This window comes from Monodon monoceros, unplaced genomic scaffold (genome assembly GCF_005190385.1).
Source record: "Monodon monoceros isolate NGI ecotype Baffin Bay Population unplaced genomic scaffold, NGI_Narwhal_1 Super_Scaffold_19, whole genome shotgun sequence".
Taxonomy (NCBI): Eukaryota; Metazoa; Chordata; class Mammalia; order Artiodactyla; family Monodontidae; genus Monodon; species Monodon monoceros.
The window spans coordinates 28301621-28323062 of NW_021703775.1; the positions used below are offsets into that span (position 1 = coordinate 28301621).

The 21442-nt window shown below is 49.4% G+C and overlaps 1 protein-coding gene across 13 annotated transcripts in view; it reads right to left on the reverse strand.

Annotated features, from left to right (window-relative positions):
- DYSF (dysferlin) overlaps positions 1-21442 on the reverse strand; it is a 222354-nt gene that overhangs the window by 150731 nt on the left and 50181 nt on the right. For 4 of the 13 annotated variants that reach the window (XM_029231971.1, XM_029231973.1, XM_029231972.1 and 1 more), the window contains exons 5-14: positions 18830-18944; positions 17476-17568; positions 16909-17120; positions 14783-14911; positions 14329-14391; positions 13596-13646; positions 11276-11306; positions 10548-10663; positions 3501-3627; positions 42-145 (exon numbers count right to left, since the gene is read on the reverse strand). In XM_029231971.1, coding sequence (XP_029087804.1) covers positions 42-145; positions 3501-3627; positions 10548-10663; positions 11276-11306; positions 13596-13646; positions 14329-14391; positions 14783-14911; positions 16909-17120; positions 17476-17568; positions 18830-18944 — 1041 coding nt within the window. Of the gene's footprint in view, positions 1-41; positions 146-3500; positions 3628-10547; positions 10664-11275; positions 11307-13595; positions 13647-14328; positions 14392-14782; positions 14912-16908; positions 17569-18829; positions 18945-21442 lie in introns of all 13 variants that reach the window. The other 9 variants (XM_029231978.1, XM_029231975.1, XM_029231977.1 and 6 more) reach the window with 4 other exon arrangements.

Below are 21442 nucleotides of genomic sequence, written 5' to 3' on the forward strand. Positions count from 1 at the left end.
CGTCACCCTCCCACAAATCCTCTTGTTTACTTGCCCCTTACCATTTTCCCCGCAAAGCTGACTTCCACGAAGGGATCCACCAAGTTCTTCTTGTTACTCTCAAAGCCAAAGATCTGCTTCACGTTGTCCATTACGGCATCATCCACTGAGGAGAAAGACATGCTGATCACTGCCCACCCGCTCTCCCATCTTCAAAACCCCCACTTCCCACCTGTCTCCCCACAGTCCTGGGACTCCCTGAGAGAGACGCCATGGACCCCTCAGCCCAGGGCTCCTGGGAGAAAGGACCATCTCAGAATAGCAGCTCCTGAGGGCACTGCGCTGCTTCCTTGCCCAGCTCCAAACAGCTGGTTCACTGTCCCCCGCCCCGTTCTCAGAGGCTTTCAGAACAGGTCCGATTGATTGACTGATTAGAAATCTACATCGCTAAGAGCAGTAAATAATCCAGAAAAAGACTGGAAGTTGGGGACTTCCCTGGTGGCACAGTGGTTAAGAATTCACCTGCCAATGCAGGGGACACGGGTTCGATCCCTGGTCCAGGAAGATCACACATGCCACGGAGCAGCTAAGCCCATGCACCACAGCTACTGAGCCTGTGCTCTAGAGCCCATGAGCCACAACTACTGAGCCTGTGTGCCACAGCTACTGAAGCCCGTGCACCCAAAGCCCATGCTCCACAACAAGAGAAGCCACAGCAATAAGCCCGCACACCACAACGAGGAGTAGCCCCCACTCGCCGCAACTAGAGAAAAGCCCACGTGGAGCAACGATGACCCAATGCAGCCATAAATAAATAAAATAAATAAACTTTTTTTAAAAACTAAAATGAGGTATCACCTCACACCAGTCAGAATGGCCATCATCCAAAAAATCTACAAACAATAAACGCTGGAGAAGGTGTGGAGAAAAGGGAACCCTCTTGCACTGTTGGTGGGAATGTAAATGGATACAGCCACTATGGAAAACAGTATGGAGGTTCCTTAAAAAACTAAAAATAGAACTACCACGCTATAGTGGGAATAGCAATCCCACTACTGGGCATATACCCTGAGAAAACCATAATTCAAAAAGAGTCATGTACCACAATGTTCATTGAAGCTCTACTTACAATAGCCAGGACATGGAAGCAATGTTAAGTGTCATCCATCAACAGATGAATGGATAAAGAAGATGTGGCATATATATACAATGGAATATTACCCAGCCATAGAAAGAAACGAAATTGAGTTATTTTTAGTGAGGTGGATGGACCTAGAGACTTTCATACAGAGTGAAGTCAGAAAGAGAAACAAATGCTGTATGCTAACACATATATATGGAATCTAAAAAAAAAAAACATGGTTCTGACGAACCTAGGGGCAGGACAGGACTGAAGACACAGAGAATGGACTTGAGGACACAGGGAGGGGGAAGGGTAGGCTGGGATGAAGTGAGAGAGTAGCACGGACATATATACACTACCAAATGTAAAATAGCTAGCTAGTGGGAAGCAGCTGCATAGCACAGGGAGATCAGCTCGGTGCTTTGTGACCACCTAGAGGGGTGGGATAGGGAGGATGGGAGGGAGGGAGACGCAAGAGGGAAGAGATATGGGAACATATGTATATGTATAACTGATTCACTTTGTTATACAGCAGAAACTAACACGCCATTGTAAAGCAATTATACTCCAATAAAGATGTTAAAAAAAAAGAAAAAGAGTAGCCCCTGCTCATCACAACTAGAGAAAGCCTGCTCGCAGCAACGAAGACCCAATGCAGCCAAAAATAAATTAATTAAAAAAAAAAAAAGACTGGAAGTTGTTATAATAATATCCCATTACTGGTGCCTGTTTGACATTTTCCTTTATATACATTAGCACAGTGATTTTCCTGAGGGTAGCCAATAAGTCAATTCTGTTTAAAAAATAATATATATATATTTAATCTATGCTGCTTCAAACCAATATTTTACTGAATTAGCCATATTTTTTACATATGTATTTACAGATGATAGATGTGTGTATGTATGTATGTATATATATGTTATGTATAAATGTACATATGTATATAAATGAGAAAATGAGAGGAGGGGACGGTTAACAATTGTATACTAGCCAGTGTCTACACAAATACAACAGATAACAATTAGCAAGTATTTATGTTCTATTTACCCATCTATTTTTCTTTTATTTATATTTAAACAACATTTCAGAGAATTCAACATAATCCCCTTTACCCTGAGCAAAGCTAACGTTTCTATTTCCCCAGCCCCCTTTGGAAGCTCACCAGCCTCACTTCTGCATAGTTTCAACCAACAGACGCAGAATGTTCTAAGCCTGTATTTTAATGCCCATTACTTATTTAAAGACTTTCCCCATGATTTTGGTTCAATTAAGCTTGTGCAGAAGGAACCCATTTATTGGTGTCATTAGTCAAAGCAGAAAGCCTCAAGCAATTAGCTTCATGGAAAACTCGTAAACAGGAACCCAAGTAGTCCCCCACTACTTGTTCTTGTGAACTCTGCTATGGACAGCGCCTGGCTTAATTCTGCTAATGCATGCTCCAAAATAGTGGCTTATAGCCCGCAGCAAGAGAACTACCAGGGAGCATTTTTAAACTACCAGTGTGTAAGCCCCACCCCAAACCAAGTCAATCTGAAACACTGGAGGAAGGGCCCAGGCATCTGCACTTCCTTAAAGCTTCCAGGATGATTTAACTGCAGCCTGGGTTGACACCCACAGCCTTAGAATATTCAGCATAATTCCCCCACATTTATTGAGCACACAGGGTAGGGCTAGTACAGGGTTAGTCACTGTGAGAAATCAGGCAGTGGCCACAATGGCCTTCTTGGGATGATGAGGACATAGCCACAGCTAGGGTGACCCACTGTCCCAGTTTACCAGGGAATGAGGACTTCCTGGGATGTGGGACTTTGGGTGCTAAAACCAGGACAGTCCCAGGCAAACTAGACTGAGCCCTTCTAACATTTCAGCAACTGCTTCCCCAGCCCAGGGTCTGCCAATTTTCAGGCTGGGGCTTCCTAGAGGAGAGAAAGAAAATCAGTGGGATGCAGCCGTGAGCACAGAACAGGGAGTTGAAATGGTGCTGACTCCCCAGTGAGAGCCAAGAAGATGGGTGCATGGAGTGGCCAAAGAGCCAGACCAGGCCTAGCGGATGCTGAAACGGAGCCCAGGGGCAGCTAGTACTCTCAAGATTTCTTGCATCTCTGTGACTCCACCAGCATCAGTATTACTTCTCGTTAATTCTGACTGTTTTTCTGTTAAGAACAGTAAAAAGCCTTGGGAAATCTAGAGAGTGTGTGAGGCTTCGCCAGACGGCAGAGCAGAGGGAGAACTGGGCTGACACGGATCTAGTAGACCCTCGGGGTGAGGAAGCCAGGCCAAGGGGAGGCAGAGAGGGAGCAGGGGACCAGCCCCTCCATCTCCTTCCCCCAGGGAGCTGAGGCAGCCCAGCCCAGCGTCCCCCCTCACAGTCACCCAACGAGGGCACCAGACTCACTCTGCGGTAAATCCTCGGCCCTGAAGACCTTCAGGCAGAAGTGCGCTCCGCGGAGGGCCACGCCGGTCGGCCTGAGCAGGTTGCCTTCAATGTCCTCCTTGTCTTCAGAGGGGTCTTTTCTCTCCAGCTACAACACAACCAAATATGATTCCTTAATGTGCCTTCGAGCACAGTGTTTTCCCTTCCTTTCCTGAGAGCTCAACCAACACACTTAAATGGTGCATCTCGGGACTTCCCTGGTGGCGCAGCGGATAAGACCCTGCTGCGCTCCCAATGCAGGGGGCCTGGGTTCGATCCCTGGTCAGAGAACTAGATCCCACATGCATGCTGCAACTAAGAGTTCACATGCCGCAACTAAGGAGCCGGCGAGCCGCAACTAAGGAGACCAACTGTCGCAACTAGGGAGCCCACGTGCCGCAACTAAGGAGCCCGCCTGCCACAACTAAGACCTGGTTGCAACTAAATAAATTAAAAAATTTTTTAAAAAAAAGCATTCCTCAATCCAAAATTGCACCATTCAGGTCATGTTTATAAATAAATAAATGGTGCCTCTTGAAGAAAGGCAGATCTCGCCCTGCCACTTCCTAGCCTGTGATCTCTGACAGGTTCCTTACCCTGAGACTCTGCTTCCTCATGTGGACAGTGGAGACAATGACACTGACCTCCCGGGCTGTGGGAGGATCAACTTCAATAACGTGTAAATGCACGTGGCACACCGGCAGGCACTCAAGAACTGCAGTCTCCTTCCCATTCCACCCCTCAAAAAATAGCACAGAGGTGACAGAGGTCTAGGCCAGCCACTGTCTTCAATAACGTCTGTTCATTCACCCAACAAGTATCTATTGAGTGACTACTAAGTGTCAGCATCACGCTGAGGGGCGAGGGCTGCCGCAGTGAACAAGGTGGACAGAGGTCCCGCCCCCGTGGTGCTCACCTTTCACAGGGAAAGCAGACCTTTAAGCAAATGAATGTCATACCATGTGCTGAGCGTTACGATTAGAAGAGTAATAATAAAAATAATATTTACTGACTGTATACACTCTCTCATTTAATCCTGACCACAACCCCCATGAGCAGTGGGTCTCAAATGGGGCTATACATTAGAAACTGGAGAATCAGTGACTTCTAGACCACTGCTATACCTTCCAACTAAAATGCAGATTCTGGTTCCACAGGTCTGGGGTGGAGCCCAAGACTCTGTATTTTAACAAATGCCCAGATGACGCCAATGCTGTGGGGTGCAAGGCCCCGGGATACCCCACTTTACAGATAAGCTAGATGAGGGTTAACGTAGGCTGGATGCAGAACCAGTGGGTTTAGAAAGAACAGAGCAAGGGGGCTGGTAACTATATTGAGGGGAGGGCGGGAATAGTGTTGGTGATGTGCCAGCTTGGAGACCTGGATGATGGGATCCAGGCAGGGGCAGAAACTCATGCAGAGCGAGGGCTAACTTGGCAGTTTGAGGAACAAAAGATCCACGTGCTGCACTTGGGCAAGGGGGTGGCAGAAGGATAGGAGAGAGGTGGCATCAGGCCATGGCCAGCAGCTCACTCCTTGGAAAGCTGCCTGGACCATCCTCACTCCGTCCACAGGTAGAAACCTGCTTCAGAATCTTTGCAGCAAAATTCTCCATCCCAGAATGCCTCATGTCACACAAGTGCTTGTGAAGGAATTAGCTCTGCACTGCTTTTCCTCAGCTCACATCTGAAGAAAATGATCACCTCCTCTGCTTTCAGTCATCATCCTTAACACTGCTCATTCCCTTAGACAACAAGCACTGATTGAGCACCTACTGTGCACAAGACCTGTAGTAGGCAAGAGGGGAGATAAAACAGTTCATATCTATTATACTGTCGCTGACCTCAAGAAACTGAGTCTCAGTGACAAAGATGGACACATTAACTGAACTAACAAAACATGAGGCGGTGACTGAAAGGAAAGACCAATCAGTTTCCCTGGAAGACAAGGCAGGCTTCATGGAGGAAGCAGCATCTGAATTGGGTCTTGAAGAACAAAGTGGTTTTTGGTAGGCAGAGAAGGCATCCCATCAGGTGAAAAGGCAAGGAGAAGGATGGAAGTACATTCTGGAAAGGGTCACATTGTCTGGTGTGGCCACGGTACGGAGTCCATAGAAGTACGGACTGACAGATGTGGGACTGAAGGATGAGGAAAGACGCTCTGGCCTGGGGAACTAAGTGGACGATGAGTGCCATTTCCCAAGATGTCACTAACACAGGATGGGAATCAGGTATGAGGAGTGGGCAGCGAATGATACTGGGTTTCTATATGTGAAGTTAAAGGGGCCTAAGGGACATGTTCATGTGCTTTGGTACAGGCAACTGAAACTGAGCTTCTGGAGCTCTGAAGATGCAGGCTGGAGATGAGCGATTTAGGAGCCTCAGGTAGATGGAGACAGGCTCCTCCATAGACAGATAGACGCACTGCAAAATCAGACTGAGGCCAGATGTTCATGGGCCTTGAATGTCACGTCAAAGGCACAGCAAAGATGCAGGCAGCAGAATTTTATCAAGCCACTGAATTTGAAGGATCCATTCCAAAAAAAAAAAAAAAAGGAAAAGAATGAGGGGAGTCACGGATGCCGAGGGAGAAGAGAGTTTCAAATAAGACGTGGGCTCCAGAATCAAAGGCTGTGGAGCAACAGAGCAGATTAATGAGAGAAGAGCTCCTGGGACTTTGCGATGGATGACCCTTAGGCCAGTGGTTCAGGGAAGGAGGCAGTGGGAAGCACACTGAAGGGGTGAAGGAGCAGCTGGCAAAGGACTGGAGAAGAGGGACACAGGGTACTCTCAAGAACTTGGTGACCTTGGTGATGGCTGAAAGGAAGATGAAAGCAGCTTGGAGGGGAGGGGTGGGGAGAAATGGTGAAGGCAAGGGTGGTTTGAGATTGGGAAATCTGGAGTCTGGCACAGACCAGAGTGCAGGAGCCAGAGAAGAGACAGGAAGAACAAGACGGGGGTGGTATGGAGGACATGAGCACATGCAAAGGAGACGGGGAGTGGGGAAGGGAGGGAAGATGAAGGAAGATGGGGGGTGCGCTGATGACCCAGGGAGCTTCAAGCACTCACATCACTCCCACTGTGCAGCTCTGTCTCTCTAAGCGGGACCGAGGCTGGAGCTTAAGACCAGGAGGTTGTTTTGTTTTGTTTTTATTAAGTTTTTTTGGCTGTGCCACGTGGCTTGGAGGATCTTAGTTTCCCTGACCAGGGATCGAACCCGTGCCCTCGGCAGTGAAAGCACAGAGTCCCAACCACTGGACCGCCAGGGAATTCCTGACCAGAAATTTTGGAAACAGCCACTGTGGAGGATGGGATAAGGAGTAAACCTCACCCAAGTAAAGGAAGACACTGACAGCAACTCCAGGTGACTTTTGCCCCCAAAGCTGACCAAGGAGTGGTGTGGACGGCATGTCGTGGGGAGGGTGGGGGACACGAGGTGTGGCCGCAGAGCCCAGAAGCTAGCGACTACAGAGTGAATGTGAGGATCGGGGATGGGGGCCAGGCTTCAGGAGGGAGTTGATGGGCCGGGAAACTGAGAGGGGTCAGGGCTGTAACCTCAGTGAGGAAGAACTGCCAGTCACTGAGGGTGAGGGAGGGAAAGAGGCAGGAAGAAACTGGTGGGGAGAGCAATTTCCAAGCTCAGGGTCTGAAAGGAAGTAAGATCAGACGTTGGTGGCTCATCGGCAAGGACACGTCAGACCTCAGAACGATGGCAAAGACGGGAGTCTGCCAGCAAGGACCCTCCTGCACCAGCTCTGCCTGTGCCAGGGGTAGGTAACGGCCCAGAAGACCAGGGGAAATAACCAGTGAGGCAGGCTTCAGAGAAGAAGGCAATCTACAAGCGATAAATGCCAGAGAGGGTGTGGAGAAAAGGGAACCCTCCTATACTGCTGGTGGGAATGTACATTGGTGCAGCCACTATGGAGAACAGTATGGAGGTTTCTTAAAAAACTACAAATAGAGCTACCATATGATCCAGCAGTCCCACTCCTGGGCATATATCCAGAGAAAACCATAATTCGAAAGGATACATGCACCCCAGTGTTCATGGCAGCACTATTTACAATAGCCAGGACGTGGAAGCAACCTAAGTGTCCATCAACAGAGGAATGGATAAAGAAGATGTGGTACATAGATACAATGGAATATTACTCAGCCATAAAAAAGAACGAAATAATGCCATCTGCAGCAACATGGATGGACTTAGAGATTGTTATACTGAGTGAAGTAAGTCGGACAGAGAAGGACAAATACATGATATCGCATATATGTGAAATCTTAAAAAAATGGTACAAATGAACCTATTTACAAAACAGAAATAGAGTCACAGTTGTAGAAAACAAACTTAGGTTACCAAGGGGGGGGTGTATAAATTGGGAGATTGGGTTTGACATATACACACTGCTATATATAACATAGATAACTAATAAGAACCCACTGTATAGCACAGGGAACTCTACTCAATACTCTGTAATGACCTATGTGGGAACAGAATCTAAAAAAGAGTAGGTATATGTATATTTATAAGTGATTCACTTTGCTGCACAGCAGGAACTAACACAACATTGTAAATCAACTATACTCCAATAAAATTAATTTTAAAAAAAAGAAGAAGGCAATGCTGAAGTTGAGAAGCTACTGTGGGAAACCAAAAGATGGCCACTCCTCCCATCCTGAAAGCCACAAAGAGCTGAAGCAGAGGACAGGGGCTTCCCTCTGAGTTGGTCTCAAGAAAAGTGGTTTCATCTGGGAAAAACAAGGGTCTGATCAATGGGAAGAAGAGGAAAGAGTGTCTTAGGAAAGGGTAATAGATTCAGAGAGTCCACGCAGAAGGAAAAGGAGCAGGAAAGCACAATGTCTGCCTGGGCTACAGAGGGACACAGGATGAGAGATCAGGGGAGGTGCCCTTGGGTGGGGCTGGTCCACCTGAGCTCCATTGGCCTCTGCACAGCACCCGGGGTTCTCCTTCCCTTAACCCTTTGCACAGCGGCTTCTTGAGCTCTCGTCAGCAGCCAGAGCTCTCGTCCTTAAGAGCCTCATGGAACTTGCCCTCTGCCTCCATGATCACACGCGGCTTTCCCTGGGGATTCCACCTCCCCAGCCCTCCTGGAGACCCGCCTTCCCCACTCCTGCCTCTCCCACTCCTCCTGGCTCACCCTGCCTTGATGATCTCAGTATCTCACTCAACATTTGCGTGTTTGATTTCCGATTCTCCCATGAGATAATCAATATCCACGTGGACAAGTCATTCACCAACACAGTCCCTTGTCCTCCACCAGCAGCATCTTTTTTTTTTTTTGCGGTACACGGGCCTCTCACTGTTGTGGTCTCTCCCGTTGCGGAGCACAGGCTCCGGATGCGCAGGCTCAGCGGCCGTGGCTCGTGGGCCCAGCCGCTCCGCGGCATGTGGGATCTTCCCGGACCGGGGCTCGAACCCGTGTCCCCTGCATCGGCAGGCGGACCCTCAACCACTGCGCCACCAAGGAAGCCCCAACCAGCAGCATCTTAATCCCCCTCCCCTGCAGCTGCTAGAGGGATGGCCATATCTCAAACCTCCAGCCACTGAGAACCAATCCTCTAGGAAGACCTTGACCTTGAGACCCTTCTCTAAAGACAGACTTCAACCTATCCACCTCCTCCAACCCCCCTCACACCAAGTGAGGCACCCAACACAGAGCTTGGCACACGGCAGGCACTCAATAAATGTGTGTTCCCTAGCCCTTCCCTCTTCTTTTTCCTCCTCATGAGCTCTATCCCCAGTCCTCTTGCATCCGCCCTGCCAGGCCCATCAGCTACCTCAGTCCTGTGCCTCCACCACACCTGCCTTGTCCACACCTGACAGCACCTCCATCTTACCCCTCTCCTGCTTCCAGGCCACTGAGTATTATGAGGCCACTCTCCCATAAAGCCTCCAGCCCAGAGTGTCTGCCCTTGTGTCTGCTCAGAAATCCTTCTATCTTGTGGTGTGTGTGCATGCATACACACACACACACACACACACACACACACACACAACGGAATATTACTCAACCATCAAAAAAGAATGAAATAATGCCATTTGCAGCAACATGGATGGACCCAGAGATTATCACACTAAGTGAAGGAAGTCAGACCAAAGGATATGAATGTCATGTGATACAGCTTATATGTGGAATATAAAAGAAAATGATACAAATGAACTCATTTACAAAACAGAAATAGACTCACAGACACAGAAAACAAACTTACAGTTACAAATATAAATGAATACATAAATTAAAAAAATTTTTTTAATTTTTTTAAATAAAAAAAGAGGGCTTCCCTGGTGGCGCAGTGGTTGAGAGTCCACCTGCCGATGCAGGGGACACGGGTTCGTGCCCCGGTCCGGGAAGATCCCACATGCCGCGGAGCGGCTGGGCCCGTGAGCCATGGCCGCTGAGCCTGCGCGTCCGGAGCCTGTTGCTCCGCAACGGGAGAGGCCACAACAGTGAGAGGCCCGCGTACCGCAAAAAAACAAAAACAAAAAAACAAAAAATAAATAAAATAAAATAAAAAAAGAAATCCTTCTGTCTGTATCTAATTAACCCCTTGTTCCTCAACAACTGTTCCAAACCTTCTCTCCTCTCCCCAGACATACAGAGATGCTGATACTTCCCCAACTCTGAAAGCCTTTCTCATTCTTACCACCTCCAACTTATAACTTTACTTACTGACCATAAAGATGACAATGATATATTCTTAGGTGATAAAATTCAGACTACAATACATTACAGAGTGAGTGATCTCACTTTTGCACCCAAAAAAAAGAGAAAAATATACATGTATACCCTTCTGGGAGAATATGCGAGAAGGTATTAATGACGGTTCTCTCTGATGGGTAGAATTATGAGTGATTCAATTTTTATTTATGCTTTTCCACATGTTCTACATTTCTCATAATTGCCATGTATTCTTTTAAATCAGAAAAACTAAAGTTGTTTTTTTGTTTCTTCATTTGGTGCCTCCAAGGCCAGGCGGAGGTGCTGCGAGGGGGACGAGGAAATGTACTCACGGGGGCTTCGTCTCCAGGCCCCAGCACACAAAGGCTCACTTTCAGGTAGCCTCTGGCTCCAGCAGAGAAATCATCCAGGTCCGAAAGCAGCAGCCATTTCCTGAGATAAGCATGTCCTAAGAGAGACAACACCCTTGGCGATCCCAGAATTGGAAAGACACAAGTCTGCAACCACCTCTGGGAGCCCCGGGTGGACTCCATTGGATGAGATGAAGGACTCATCTACCCAGACATGGGGGAAGGACTCAAATTCTAGAATAAAATGTACCTTGAGTGTTCATTTGGGTCCAAGTCAGAAATGTTAACAGAAACCCCTATCAGAGGCTGCCAAAGCCAGACCCCCAGCCACTTTCCTCCCCTTCAGGAAGTGACCAGACCACAGCAGAGACCAGGGTGTAGAGAAATCCTAGACTTGGCATCCAAATGACCCGTCCTGTCTGGAGGCACCCCAGTCCCCAGCAACCCTTGCTTGGGCCTTCCAGGTTTAGCCCTCCAGCTGGGCCAGCTGAGACCCACGTGAGGGTTCAATCTTCCTGGGGGCCTGTTTTACCCAGAAGATGAAAGCCTGTCGTCTCTTCATTCCTGCAGCCTCACCTCCAAGATCAAACCCCACCTCTAGATTCTAAAATCTCCTAGAAGGAAAGATGAGTATCCCAAATGGATGCCCCCATGCAGCCTCCAGAACCCAAATGCAAGGACCTGCCCAAGGGGAGGAGAGGGTGACTCACGGGGCTCTCGGTAGATGCTGCCCACGTCCATCTGAAATCAAACAGAAGGAGGCACACGTCACACTCTTGTCCCCAGAGTGTTAAATAAAGTATGATGCATGATACCAACCCATTAAAAATCATGTTCTGAAGAACATTTGGAGACATGGGGAAATGTTCATCTTCTGATATCACATGGAAAGAAAGTGGAATACATTTTGATCGAAGTTTGGTAAAGTATATCTACGCATAGAAAAGACAGAGCAAAGGAAACACACCGAACGGTAACTGTACTACCTCTGGGTGGTAGATTTGGGTGATTTTTATTTTATTTTTATTCTTTCCTATATTTTATAATTTTCCATTTAAAAAATCACAGATGTTGATGGTAGGAGAGGTTATGCATGTGTTAGGGGAGGGGTTATGTGGGAACTGTACTTTCCACTCAGTCTTGCTATGAACCTAAAACTGCTCTCAAAAACTACAAAGTTTATGGGCTTCCCTGGTGGTGCAGTGGTTGAGAGTCCGCCTGCCGATGCAGGGGACACGGGTTCATGCCCCGGTCTGGGAAGATCCCACTTGCCGCGGAGCGGCTGGGCCCGTGAGCCATGGCCGCTGAGCCTGCGCGTCCGGAGCCTGCGCTCCGCAACGGGAGAGGCCACAACAGTGAGAGGCCCGCGTACCGCAAAAAAAAAAGAAAAAAAAAAAAAACTACAAAGTTTTTTTAAATCATGGATTACTTTTATAATTAGAAAAAAGAATACTTTTTTAACCTAACCCTTGGGTTCTTATAACAAGATTAGAGACTCAAAACATAAGATCCTGTAACGTGTTACAGAATGAGTCCAGCACAAGCCCATTCTTTTAAAGAAACTGCTTCTCCAGAAAAAGACTCCGTTTTCTACCTTGTGACTACTTCTTGGAGAAGGGGCCGCATTTTATTTGGATAGCAAGAGGAGGGTCAAATAAATCTATGCCTTTTCTTTCCATGTGATAAATGCTTATGGGTTCAAAATGAGAAAATCAATAAAATGACACTAAAACAGCATTCGTGAAGGCCTCCATTACTAGTTGCCTTTACACTATGTAATCTGTTAAAACCGTCCTATGCTGTTGGTTCAAGGTCCTCTGCAGTGGACTGTTCACTCCTGCACGTCTGGGACAAATGAGGGGGCAGGCTCCCCCGCTCCCCCCACTACGCCCCACCCCGCTCCACCCCATCCCCATGGACTCCGCATCTGGACCCCACTCCCAACCCAGGTGAGCCCAGGGCACAGAGCGCTGGCGTCACGCTGGCCCGAGATTGTCAGAATTAGGAGGAGGGCTGCCTAAACTCAGGTCCCACGCTGTCTTTCCAAGATGTAAGGACAAATGCAAATTTAAAAAAGAAGCTGAATCCTCCCTGTTGGAAACAAGGGGAGAGATTTCCCTCTCCTCTCTTTTTGTCAGAACATTTTCATTAGAAAACTTAATGTAAGTACTTTCTCTATCTCTTTGAAATGTTACCTTTTTAGAAACCAAATAAGCCTTTCGTCAGCTTTATGATCCAGGAGTGCCTTTCTCCAGGCTCTCCCATCTCTGGGAAAGGGAAGGGCCTACCTTAACCAAATTGTAAATCTACCCCCCATCATAAAAATGTGAGCTTGCTTTCTGTCTTTTCTTGTGGATAAAGTCAATTAGCAAACACAGATGGTCACCCCAATAACTAGGTAAATTTAGGATGAACTATGTGTGACTGAGGGTACTATCCAGGCCGCTAACTCGAGCACTAGTTATTGTTTAGTTATTGTTTATCTTGAGAACATATATGGAAAGGGTTGTGTCTGCTTGGCTCTATACAAGATTACTTTCTGCGGCTTCCCTGGTGGCGCAGTGGTTAAGAGTCCGCCTGCCGATGCAGGGGACACGGGTTCGTGCCCTGGTCCGGGAAGATCCCACATGCCGCGGAGCGGCCGGGCCCATGAGCCATGGCCGCTGAGCCTGCGCGTCCGGAGCCTGTGCTCCGCAACGGGAGAGGCCACAACAGTGAGAGGCCCGCATACCGCAAAAAAAAAAAAGATTACTTTCTGTCTTTGCAGTCTCTTAGCGGATGGCCCGTGATAGCATCATATTCTGGTTTAATGCTTATTCAATAACAAAAGTGCTTTCTTTCTCTACTACCTTTATGGAGAGGATTTCTGGGTTAGGAGAAGATCTTGTTTTGTTTTTTTCATTACATTTTCCCCAACACAGACCAAGACAGACAGGATCTCTGGAGCACCAACCCTGCCCATCATCCACAGAGCTTCCATTAACATGGATAAACAAGAACTGATGGCTTTCAAAGAAAATAAACCATTACCCGGAACTCCCCAATGAGAGCATCTGTCCGGAGGGAACAGGAGTCCACCACCTGGAAGGAAAGACAAATTCAAGCTCTCATTCACTAGCAGAGGTTGACCCAGACAGGAACCAACCGAACGGCTCTTCCCTCCCAAAAAATAACAGCCCACACTCCAATAGCACTTGCTCTATCCCAGAGATTGTTCCAAGCAATGTTTAACCCTCACAAGAACCCCATGAGTAGGTACTATTATTATCCCCATTCTACAGATGAAGAAATAGAGGCACAGAGAGATCATTTGTACAGAATCACACAACCCCTACACGGTATAGGCAGGACTAGAATCCAGTTTGGCTCCAGAGCCCGCACTTTTAACTGCTAAACTATACTGCCTTTCAAAGGAAAGGGGGGAAAAAAGAGCTGAGGTCCAGAGAAAGAAAATCTTGTCAGAAGCAGGCATACAGACAAACAAAATAAGATGAAAATCAAAGATCCACTGCAAGAATTAGTTCAGGACCCTGGCCTAAGGCACCTGACCCTGAACAGCGGGGACTCCGCACTCGGCTGCCGCTTGCATCCAAGCTCAGAAGGCAACCCTGTGAGCACGGGGGCGAGGCTGTGAGCTGCTCCCCATCATCCAGGCTCGGTTGGGGGTTGGGTGCCTCACCCACACACACACTCACACTCACACTCACACATACTCACACATGCACGCTGAGCCCACAGAGGGCCTTCGGGGGCTGCCACGTACCGTGATAAAGATGGGTTCGTCGAACAGCTCCGCGGGAGAGTCAAACACATTGAAGAAAAGAGTCTGTTGATTCAGGGTGAAAGGGGGACAGATGAAGGCCCGCCGAGCCCGGGCAGGAGGGGACAGCCACCGCCCAACCTCCAGGTCTGGTCCACACAACAAGTGGGCAGTGGGCTCAGCCCAGCACCGAGCTCTGGGGATTCGACCTCACGGAGGTTGTCACCTCAGGGACAGGGTGGGTGGCCGGCCCCACGGGATGATGGGGATGTGAAGCAGGGGGAACCCAAGGCAGGAGTAAGAGCGGGAACCCTCTCTCCAGTTCCTCAGATAACCTACTCAGGAACTGACACAGCTCTCCACCCAACGCTAGTGCCGTATGCAAAAACTGAATGAACTGCCAGGCATCTGCCGTGTGCTCCCACCAAGGTCCTAGCTCTGACCCAGGGTCTCCCACCTCGTTGAAGAGGGGGCTATTTCCCTTGTGGATCCGCGTCCGCTTGGTCTGCCCAGCTGCGGTGACCTTGACCACAGGCTTGATGTTCACTCCCGGCAGCTGGCGTCCCTCGATCACCTGGACCCTGATCTGAAAGCCAGGAGGGGGCATGAGCAAGAAAAGGGAGAAGTCATCAGGCACCCACCCCCTGCCCGAGAGAGTCAGGAATCTCAGGGACCACCCTCACAGCTGGCCTCTTGGGATGGGTATTAAAAAGGCATTAGGGGGCTTCCCTGGTGGCGCAGTGGTTGAGAGTCCGCCTGCCGATGCAGGGGACGCGGGTTCGTGCCCCGGTCCGGGAGGATCCCACGTGCCGCGGGGCGGCCGGGCCCGTGGGCCGTGGCCGCTGAGCCTGCGCGTCCGGAGCCTGTGCTCCGCAGCGGGAGAGGCCGCAGCGGTGAGAGGCCCGCGTACCGCAAAAAAAAAAGGCATTAGGAAGAGCACTGTAAGAACAGTATCTTCCCACCAAGGTCCCTTGCATCTATAAAATCCCATGGTTCCACATAAGAGCTGCCAGGCTCCCCCAGGTAAGCTGCCAACGGTAAATCCCAGGGCTGGGCTGAGGATCCCACCCCCGTTCAGTTCATGCGCGGCCCCACCTCAGACCCCTTGAAGCCGATGTTTCTGTGTGGCTTGAATATTCCTCACTGACAATCCCCTCAGAGGTCAAAGTTACATAGTGATGTAACCTCACTTTATTCTTATGTAGTATAAGGTGCAAGACAGAATGTCTGACATTCTGAGAAATAAGAGCTTTCTTGATTGAACTTTCAGTAAATGAAGGTTTCAAGAACATCTGTGCTTCCAAATTTAAGCAAAATATTAAAAAATAATACATTTTAAAGTATTAAAACTTTCATGAAAAAATACGATGTTTACTGGTTCTAATTTCTAATCAGCAGTTATTTCTTTATTAATCGACTCTTTTAAAAATAAGATACTACAGAATATACTATCAATGGCAATGGGAAGGGGGTGAGTGATTTTCATTCTCTTCACTGTACAGTATTTTCCAAATTTTCTACCCAAAAAAATGTATTAATTTTCTAAGGAGAAAAACAATAACATGTCTTGTGAATAATAATAAAAATAAGTTAGAATTTTGTCTCTCAGGCAAATCTAGTGGTTATAACTAGAACTTTTGCTGAAATTACCACAATTTAGAACTGAAGCATATTTTTACAATTTGTTTCATTTACTAAATAAGTATTTAAGTTTCCTGGTTTTAACTTTAATAGTAGTCCTGAATAGTTAAATATCACTAAATGCAATTACATCAAAATGGAAAATTCTGTAGAAAAGAAAAAGAACAAGCAAAGGACCCAAATTAAAAGGCAAATTAGGGACTTCCCTGGGGGTCCAGTGGTTAAGACTCTGCACTTCCACTGCAAGGAACCTGGGTTCGACCCCTGGTCGGGGAACTAAGATCCCACATGCCACATGGTGCAGTCAAAAAATAAATAAATAAAAATAAAAATTTAAAAAGAAAAAAGGCAAATTAAATGGGATAGATTTTTGGATAAAAAAATGTCAAAGGGTTAATATTCATAGTTCTATTCTGTGAAAAACTTGAACAAGCTCAAATTGCACATGACCTTCAGAAAAATCATGGCTATAAATAGGGGAAATGGATAGAGGGAGAAAAAAAGATAGGCAGAGCTTCTCAGACTTGGGGATCTTGTTCAAGTGCAGATTCTGATTCAGTGGGTCTGGGATAGGCCCAAGATCCCGCCTTTCTAACATGCTTCCAGGTGACACCCATGCTGCTCGTCCATGGACCACACTTTGAACAGCACAGCACCGGCTGGCTAGGGCAACTCTGGTTGGGGAAACAGATAACAGTGTAGTGATGCTGACTCTGCAGTGACCCTTTTTCTTCCTTTTTTTTTTTTTTTAAAGAGCAAAACCATGGGCTGGGCAGAGGCTTTTTCTAGAGGCCCCAAGCCATGGCCTCCCTATCTAGCATTTGCCCAGGGGAACCAGACTCCCACCTAGGAGAGCCCTTAGGACCTTCCCCACGGCTGGACAGACAAGTTTTGCGCTGGCATCAACGGCTGCTGCGGGCTGAAGGAGGAGACTGCAGTCACCTGGAAGTCCTGCGATTTGTCCGACAGCAGCTTTCTGGGTGCGGGCGTGCTTCTCTTCCTTCTTGCCCCGGGGTGGTAGGGGGGAGGATGGGAAGGTGGCTTCTTTGGAGTGATGGGGGCCCCCGGGCCCGGAGCCCCGCTCTGGTCCAGGAATGGCTCGGCCTCGTCTCCCGTGAGCCCCTGGTCCTCAGTATCCTCCTCTCCTCCTGTGTCTGGAGGAGAGGGTCCTGATGAGGCTGGGTTCCTCCGGCCCCTGGGAGGATCCTCCATCATCAGGGACCCCGATGGAGGACCCAACAGCTCAGCACCCAAATCCCCTTCCCCTCTCTTTCCCCACCACTCAGCCAGGATGGATGAGGGAGAAGAAGAGGAGCTTCCAACAGCTGACACTTGAGGGTGGTCAGTCCACTGAGTCGACAGGAGGAGACAGAATGGCCCCAGCCCTCCCCACCTCGTCCTGCGGGATGAGCCCTTCTGGCCACCTTGTCCCACTCTGGGGAGCTGACGATGGCAGCAAGCGAGCCGGTTACAGGTGGTAGGATCGGGACAGCCCGGCCCGCGTCTCACCCGTGGGGGCCAGCCACTTCTTTCCAGAGTATCTTGTGTCCACGGTGCTGTCACTGAGCAGGGACCAAGTCTCAGCCCGGCTCTGTCCCCCACCTGGCACACGGGCAGGGCACAGCCCCAGAAGGGGAGGAGGGAGCTGGTGAGGGAAGCCAAGCTAGCCGTCCCCCCAACCCTGCTCTCCCCGCCTGCCCTGGCCTGCCACAAAGCTCTGAAACAGGCGCCATATCTGTCCAACTGTCCCTCTCACCACCATCCGGGAAGGACTGGGAACTGGCCACCGCTAGGAGCCTTCCCCGAGTGGCTGGAGCCCAACTCTGTCAGATTCACCTCAAAAGTGGCCCCAGAACGTTCAGGGCCCTCAGCCTCCCCACCCTCGGTCACCAGGAGCACCCCCTGCTTCCCCCCTCAACCCCAGTCCAGAAGGATCTCCCCACCTCCAAGCTCAGACAGTGCCCAGTCCAACAAGAGGGGCCCTGCCCTGCCTGCCTCACCAGGAGCCCTACACGGGCCGCAGGACAGGCTCGGGGCACACCTGGGACAGGCTGCCGGGTGTCATGCTGGGTTTGCTTCTAGCTCCCTTCACCATGAAAGAATCTTTCCCACGGGCAAGACCCCACCTGGCCCACCTATGTGGCTTCCGATTCACCCCAGCAGGCTGGACTGTCACGCCCAGGCCCAGCACTGGGCAAGCCAGCCACCCTGGGCTGGGTCCTCACTTCACAAGGCCAGGAGAGGTAAATAAAGAGAACTGAGGCAACCTTGAGACTTAGACAATTCAGTCTTCTCACTTCACAAATAATAAACTGTAGGACCAGAGAGGGAGTGACTGGCCCAAAGTCACACAGCTACTTGGTGTCAAAGGCAAGACTGGAACTCAGGTCCCCTGACTTCAGCCCAGGGCTCTTTCAGGGAAAATCCAGCTCTTTGGTCACGTGTCATTGCTAAAGGCCTACGGAGTGCCAGGGCAGGGAGGCATCCAGCTCTGGGGAGTGGGTGGGGCCTCAGGCATCACCTAGGATGGACCCCATCTCAGCACAGGCCTACCTCTAAAACTCCCACCCCTCTGGAGCTGCAGAGGGCAGTGTGCCCAGCCCTGGCACAGTCCCCTTCCTGAACAGCTGGTGCTGGGAAGGGATCCTCACACTAATCCTAGCGGCACCTAGGGGAGCCCTCCTCCTGCCCCTTGGTTTTGCAAGACAGAAGTCAGCTCTCAAGACTCCCCACCCACCCATGGCCTCCCTTCTCCAGGCCTGGGCAGCCCCCAATATGAGGAAGGCACCCCCTTCTCAGACTCGGGTGCCACTGCTAGGCTTCTCCCCCCGGGGCCCTGCCAGGGTGAGGGTGGGTTTCTCACCAGCCACCATATCCATGTCAGGCAGAGTCGGGGAGGGTTCCAGAGGCGTCGAAGGTGGGAACGTGGGCGTGGTTCCAGGGAGAGGCGTGTAGGACACCTGCAGGACCAGCGAGGCCTGGAGGAGATGGGGGAGAGAGGGCAGCAGGTTAGTGTGTTGGCCTCTGACCACCGCCCTCCAGCATCCTTCCTGTTCCTTTCGTCCCTCTACCAAAAATGGAGTCTGTGGCCCCATCAGCATAGTCAGGTGGTTAAGAGCATTGAATCTGGAGTCAATTCCACCACTCAGAAGCTGTGTGACTTTGGCAAGATCTGTAAACTCTCTGTGCCTCCGTTTCCTTGTCTGTAAGATGGGGGTAGTGATAGCAAGAGCACTTTCTGCATAGGGTCAAATGAGGATTAAATTAGTTAATAGAATGCCTAGTAAGCTTCTATAAATGAATCAGCGATCGAACCTCACCTGCAGGATTTTTCAACTCTCAGCATAGGCCCATCTTCCGGAAAAAGCCCCCTTGGCCACTCTGCTCAGCCAAGGGTCCTCCCTTGTCTCTCTACCGACAGCTCGGCCTTGCTCTGCTCAGGCCCCAGCTAGCACTGAGAGGGTCTCAGGGTGCTGCTCAACTTTCTGAGCCCTCTTCCCTCCCAGAAGCACCCCTGTCCCCCATCTCACCCCCAGATGCTCCAGCTTTGACCGGTGAGAGGAGAGTGACCCATCACGCCACTCACATGGACAGGGGAAGGCTGCCGTGTGCTCCCACCCCACCCGAGCCTACCAGGAGACCGGCACCGTTCAAAGGGGCAGCCGGACCTGAAGAAAAGGTACAGCCATGGCACTCTCTACTCTTACTGCTCCCAGGCCATGGAGGCCTGGCCGAGCCTTCCCTGATACAACAGGTCCAGCAGATGTCCTGGGGCAGCCTTTTAATCGATCAAAGTAATAAAAACTCCGAAGTAAGAAAGTTTGGAAATTACAAAAGCCTTAAAGAAAAATGTAAAAAAAAAGAAATTGCCATAATTCCACCACTATTCACACTTTGATATAATTCTCTCCAGTCTTCTTAAATGAATGATGTACAGCTCTGCTGTACAGCAAATGCTTGTCTTTTACTTAATATTAGATAGTAAGCATTTCCCCAAATTTTGATAAACCCTTTATAAACATAACTGTTAATGACACAGCGACTCATGACTTCTGAGCGACTTCTGAGCGACTCAGCATAATTCACTAGACATCTATCTCTGCTGAGTAATATTAGGGATGTCCGGAAACTCCTGGAGCGATTCCTGGTCCTGAGATGGAAGGAGCTCAAGGTCCTGAATGTACCCAGCTCTGCAGCTTGAACCCTTCAGGTTGGAGCCTGGGCGTGGGCAGCCGGGCTAAGGGAGGGCAGGGTCGGGGCGGGTATATATGTGTGTGTGTGTGTGTGTGTGTGTGTGTGTGTGTGTGTGTGTGTAATGGGCGGGTGTTCAGAACACCGAGGAAGGAGGCTGGAGCCAGCTCCCCATCCCAGGAGACCTAGGAGGAGGCCCGGGAAGTCAATGAGACCATTTAAGTCCCAGATCCAAGGCATTGTCCTAACAGCAATGCAGGTTCCTGAACCACCGCCAGGTGTCGCCACTTGAGCAGCCAGCGAGCCCCGCACCCTAAGCTCTAGTAACACGGGCAACAGCCTCTCGAGAAGGCGGCCCCAGATACCCAGACCCGCTCACAACCACGCCCATCTCCCTGAGACTCCAGGTCGGAGGTGGGCCTGGGAAGCTGTATTTTCCTTCACTTCATCAAAAGGCAATTTGGGCTCTTCCGAGCAGTAACTAATTCCAGGGTTAGGCCAGGGAAGGTAGAAGATGACCCTGGAACACCTTTTTGTGCCAGAAAAGAAGGAAGTACTCAGAAAATCATTAAAAAAAAAAAAATGTCAAAAGGACAAAGAAGCCTGCTTTCAAGGGTTCCCACAGGCCAAATCTGGTACAACTTGAACATGACAATAAATAATGACGGGAACAGACTAAACCATTGAATAAAATAGGAATACGTGAATCCATACAGAAATAAATGAATAAATACAACAGGAGGACACTTTTCCTTACAGTGGAATGCCAGATCATTAATGCAAAAAAATTAATAATTGATTTAAGATATCACCATTTAGCAACCATCAAAACGATCTCCAACCAAGAAATAAAAATGGGTGTCAAATCTGCTGGGTAAAAATTGGATATGGAGCAAAGTATTTACAGAGTCACAAAATACCTCTCCCCCCGCCCATTCTTACTCATTAGAAAAGGGAATGGATTCGTGATTGGTGGAGAAACCTAGCAACCACAGGAATCTCACCCAGCAGAGACAAATAAAGCCCCGTAACACTTGGTGGCTGAAGTCCTCTGACCCTGGGACCAGATTCCTTTGAAGAACACCACTTCCTGTTTCTTGGGGCTCACCTTGTCCAGCCCCCGTCCCTCACCACCTGGGGCTTCCAGTACATCATCTCTGTGCTCTGTGCAGAAGTGGAGCCCTGGGAGTGTAACTGCTCCATGCCGTGGCTTGGGTGCCATTAGCGTGGAGGCTCAGGAAGGAACAGCATCCCCTGAATCCCAAGACCACCCAGGTAACCCCTG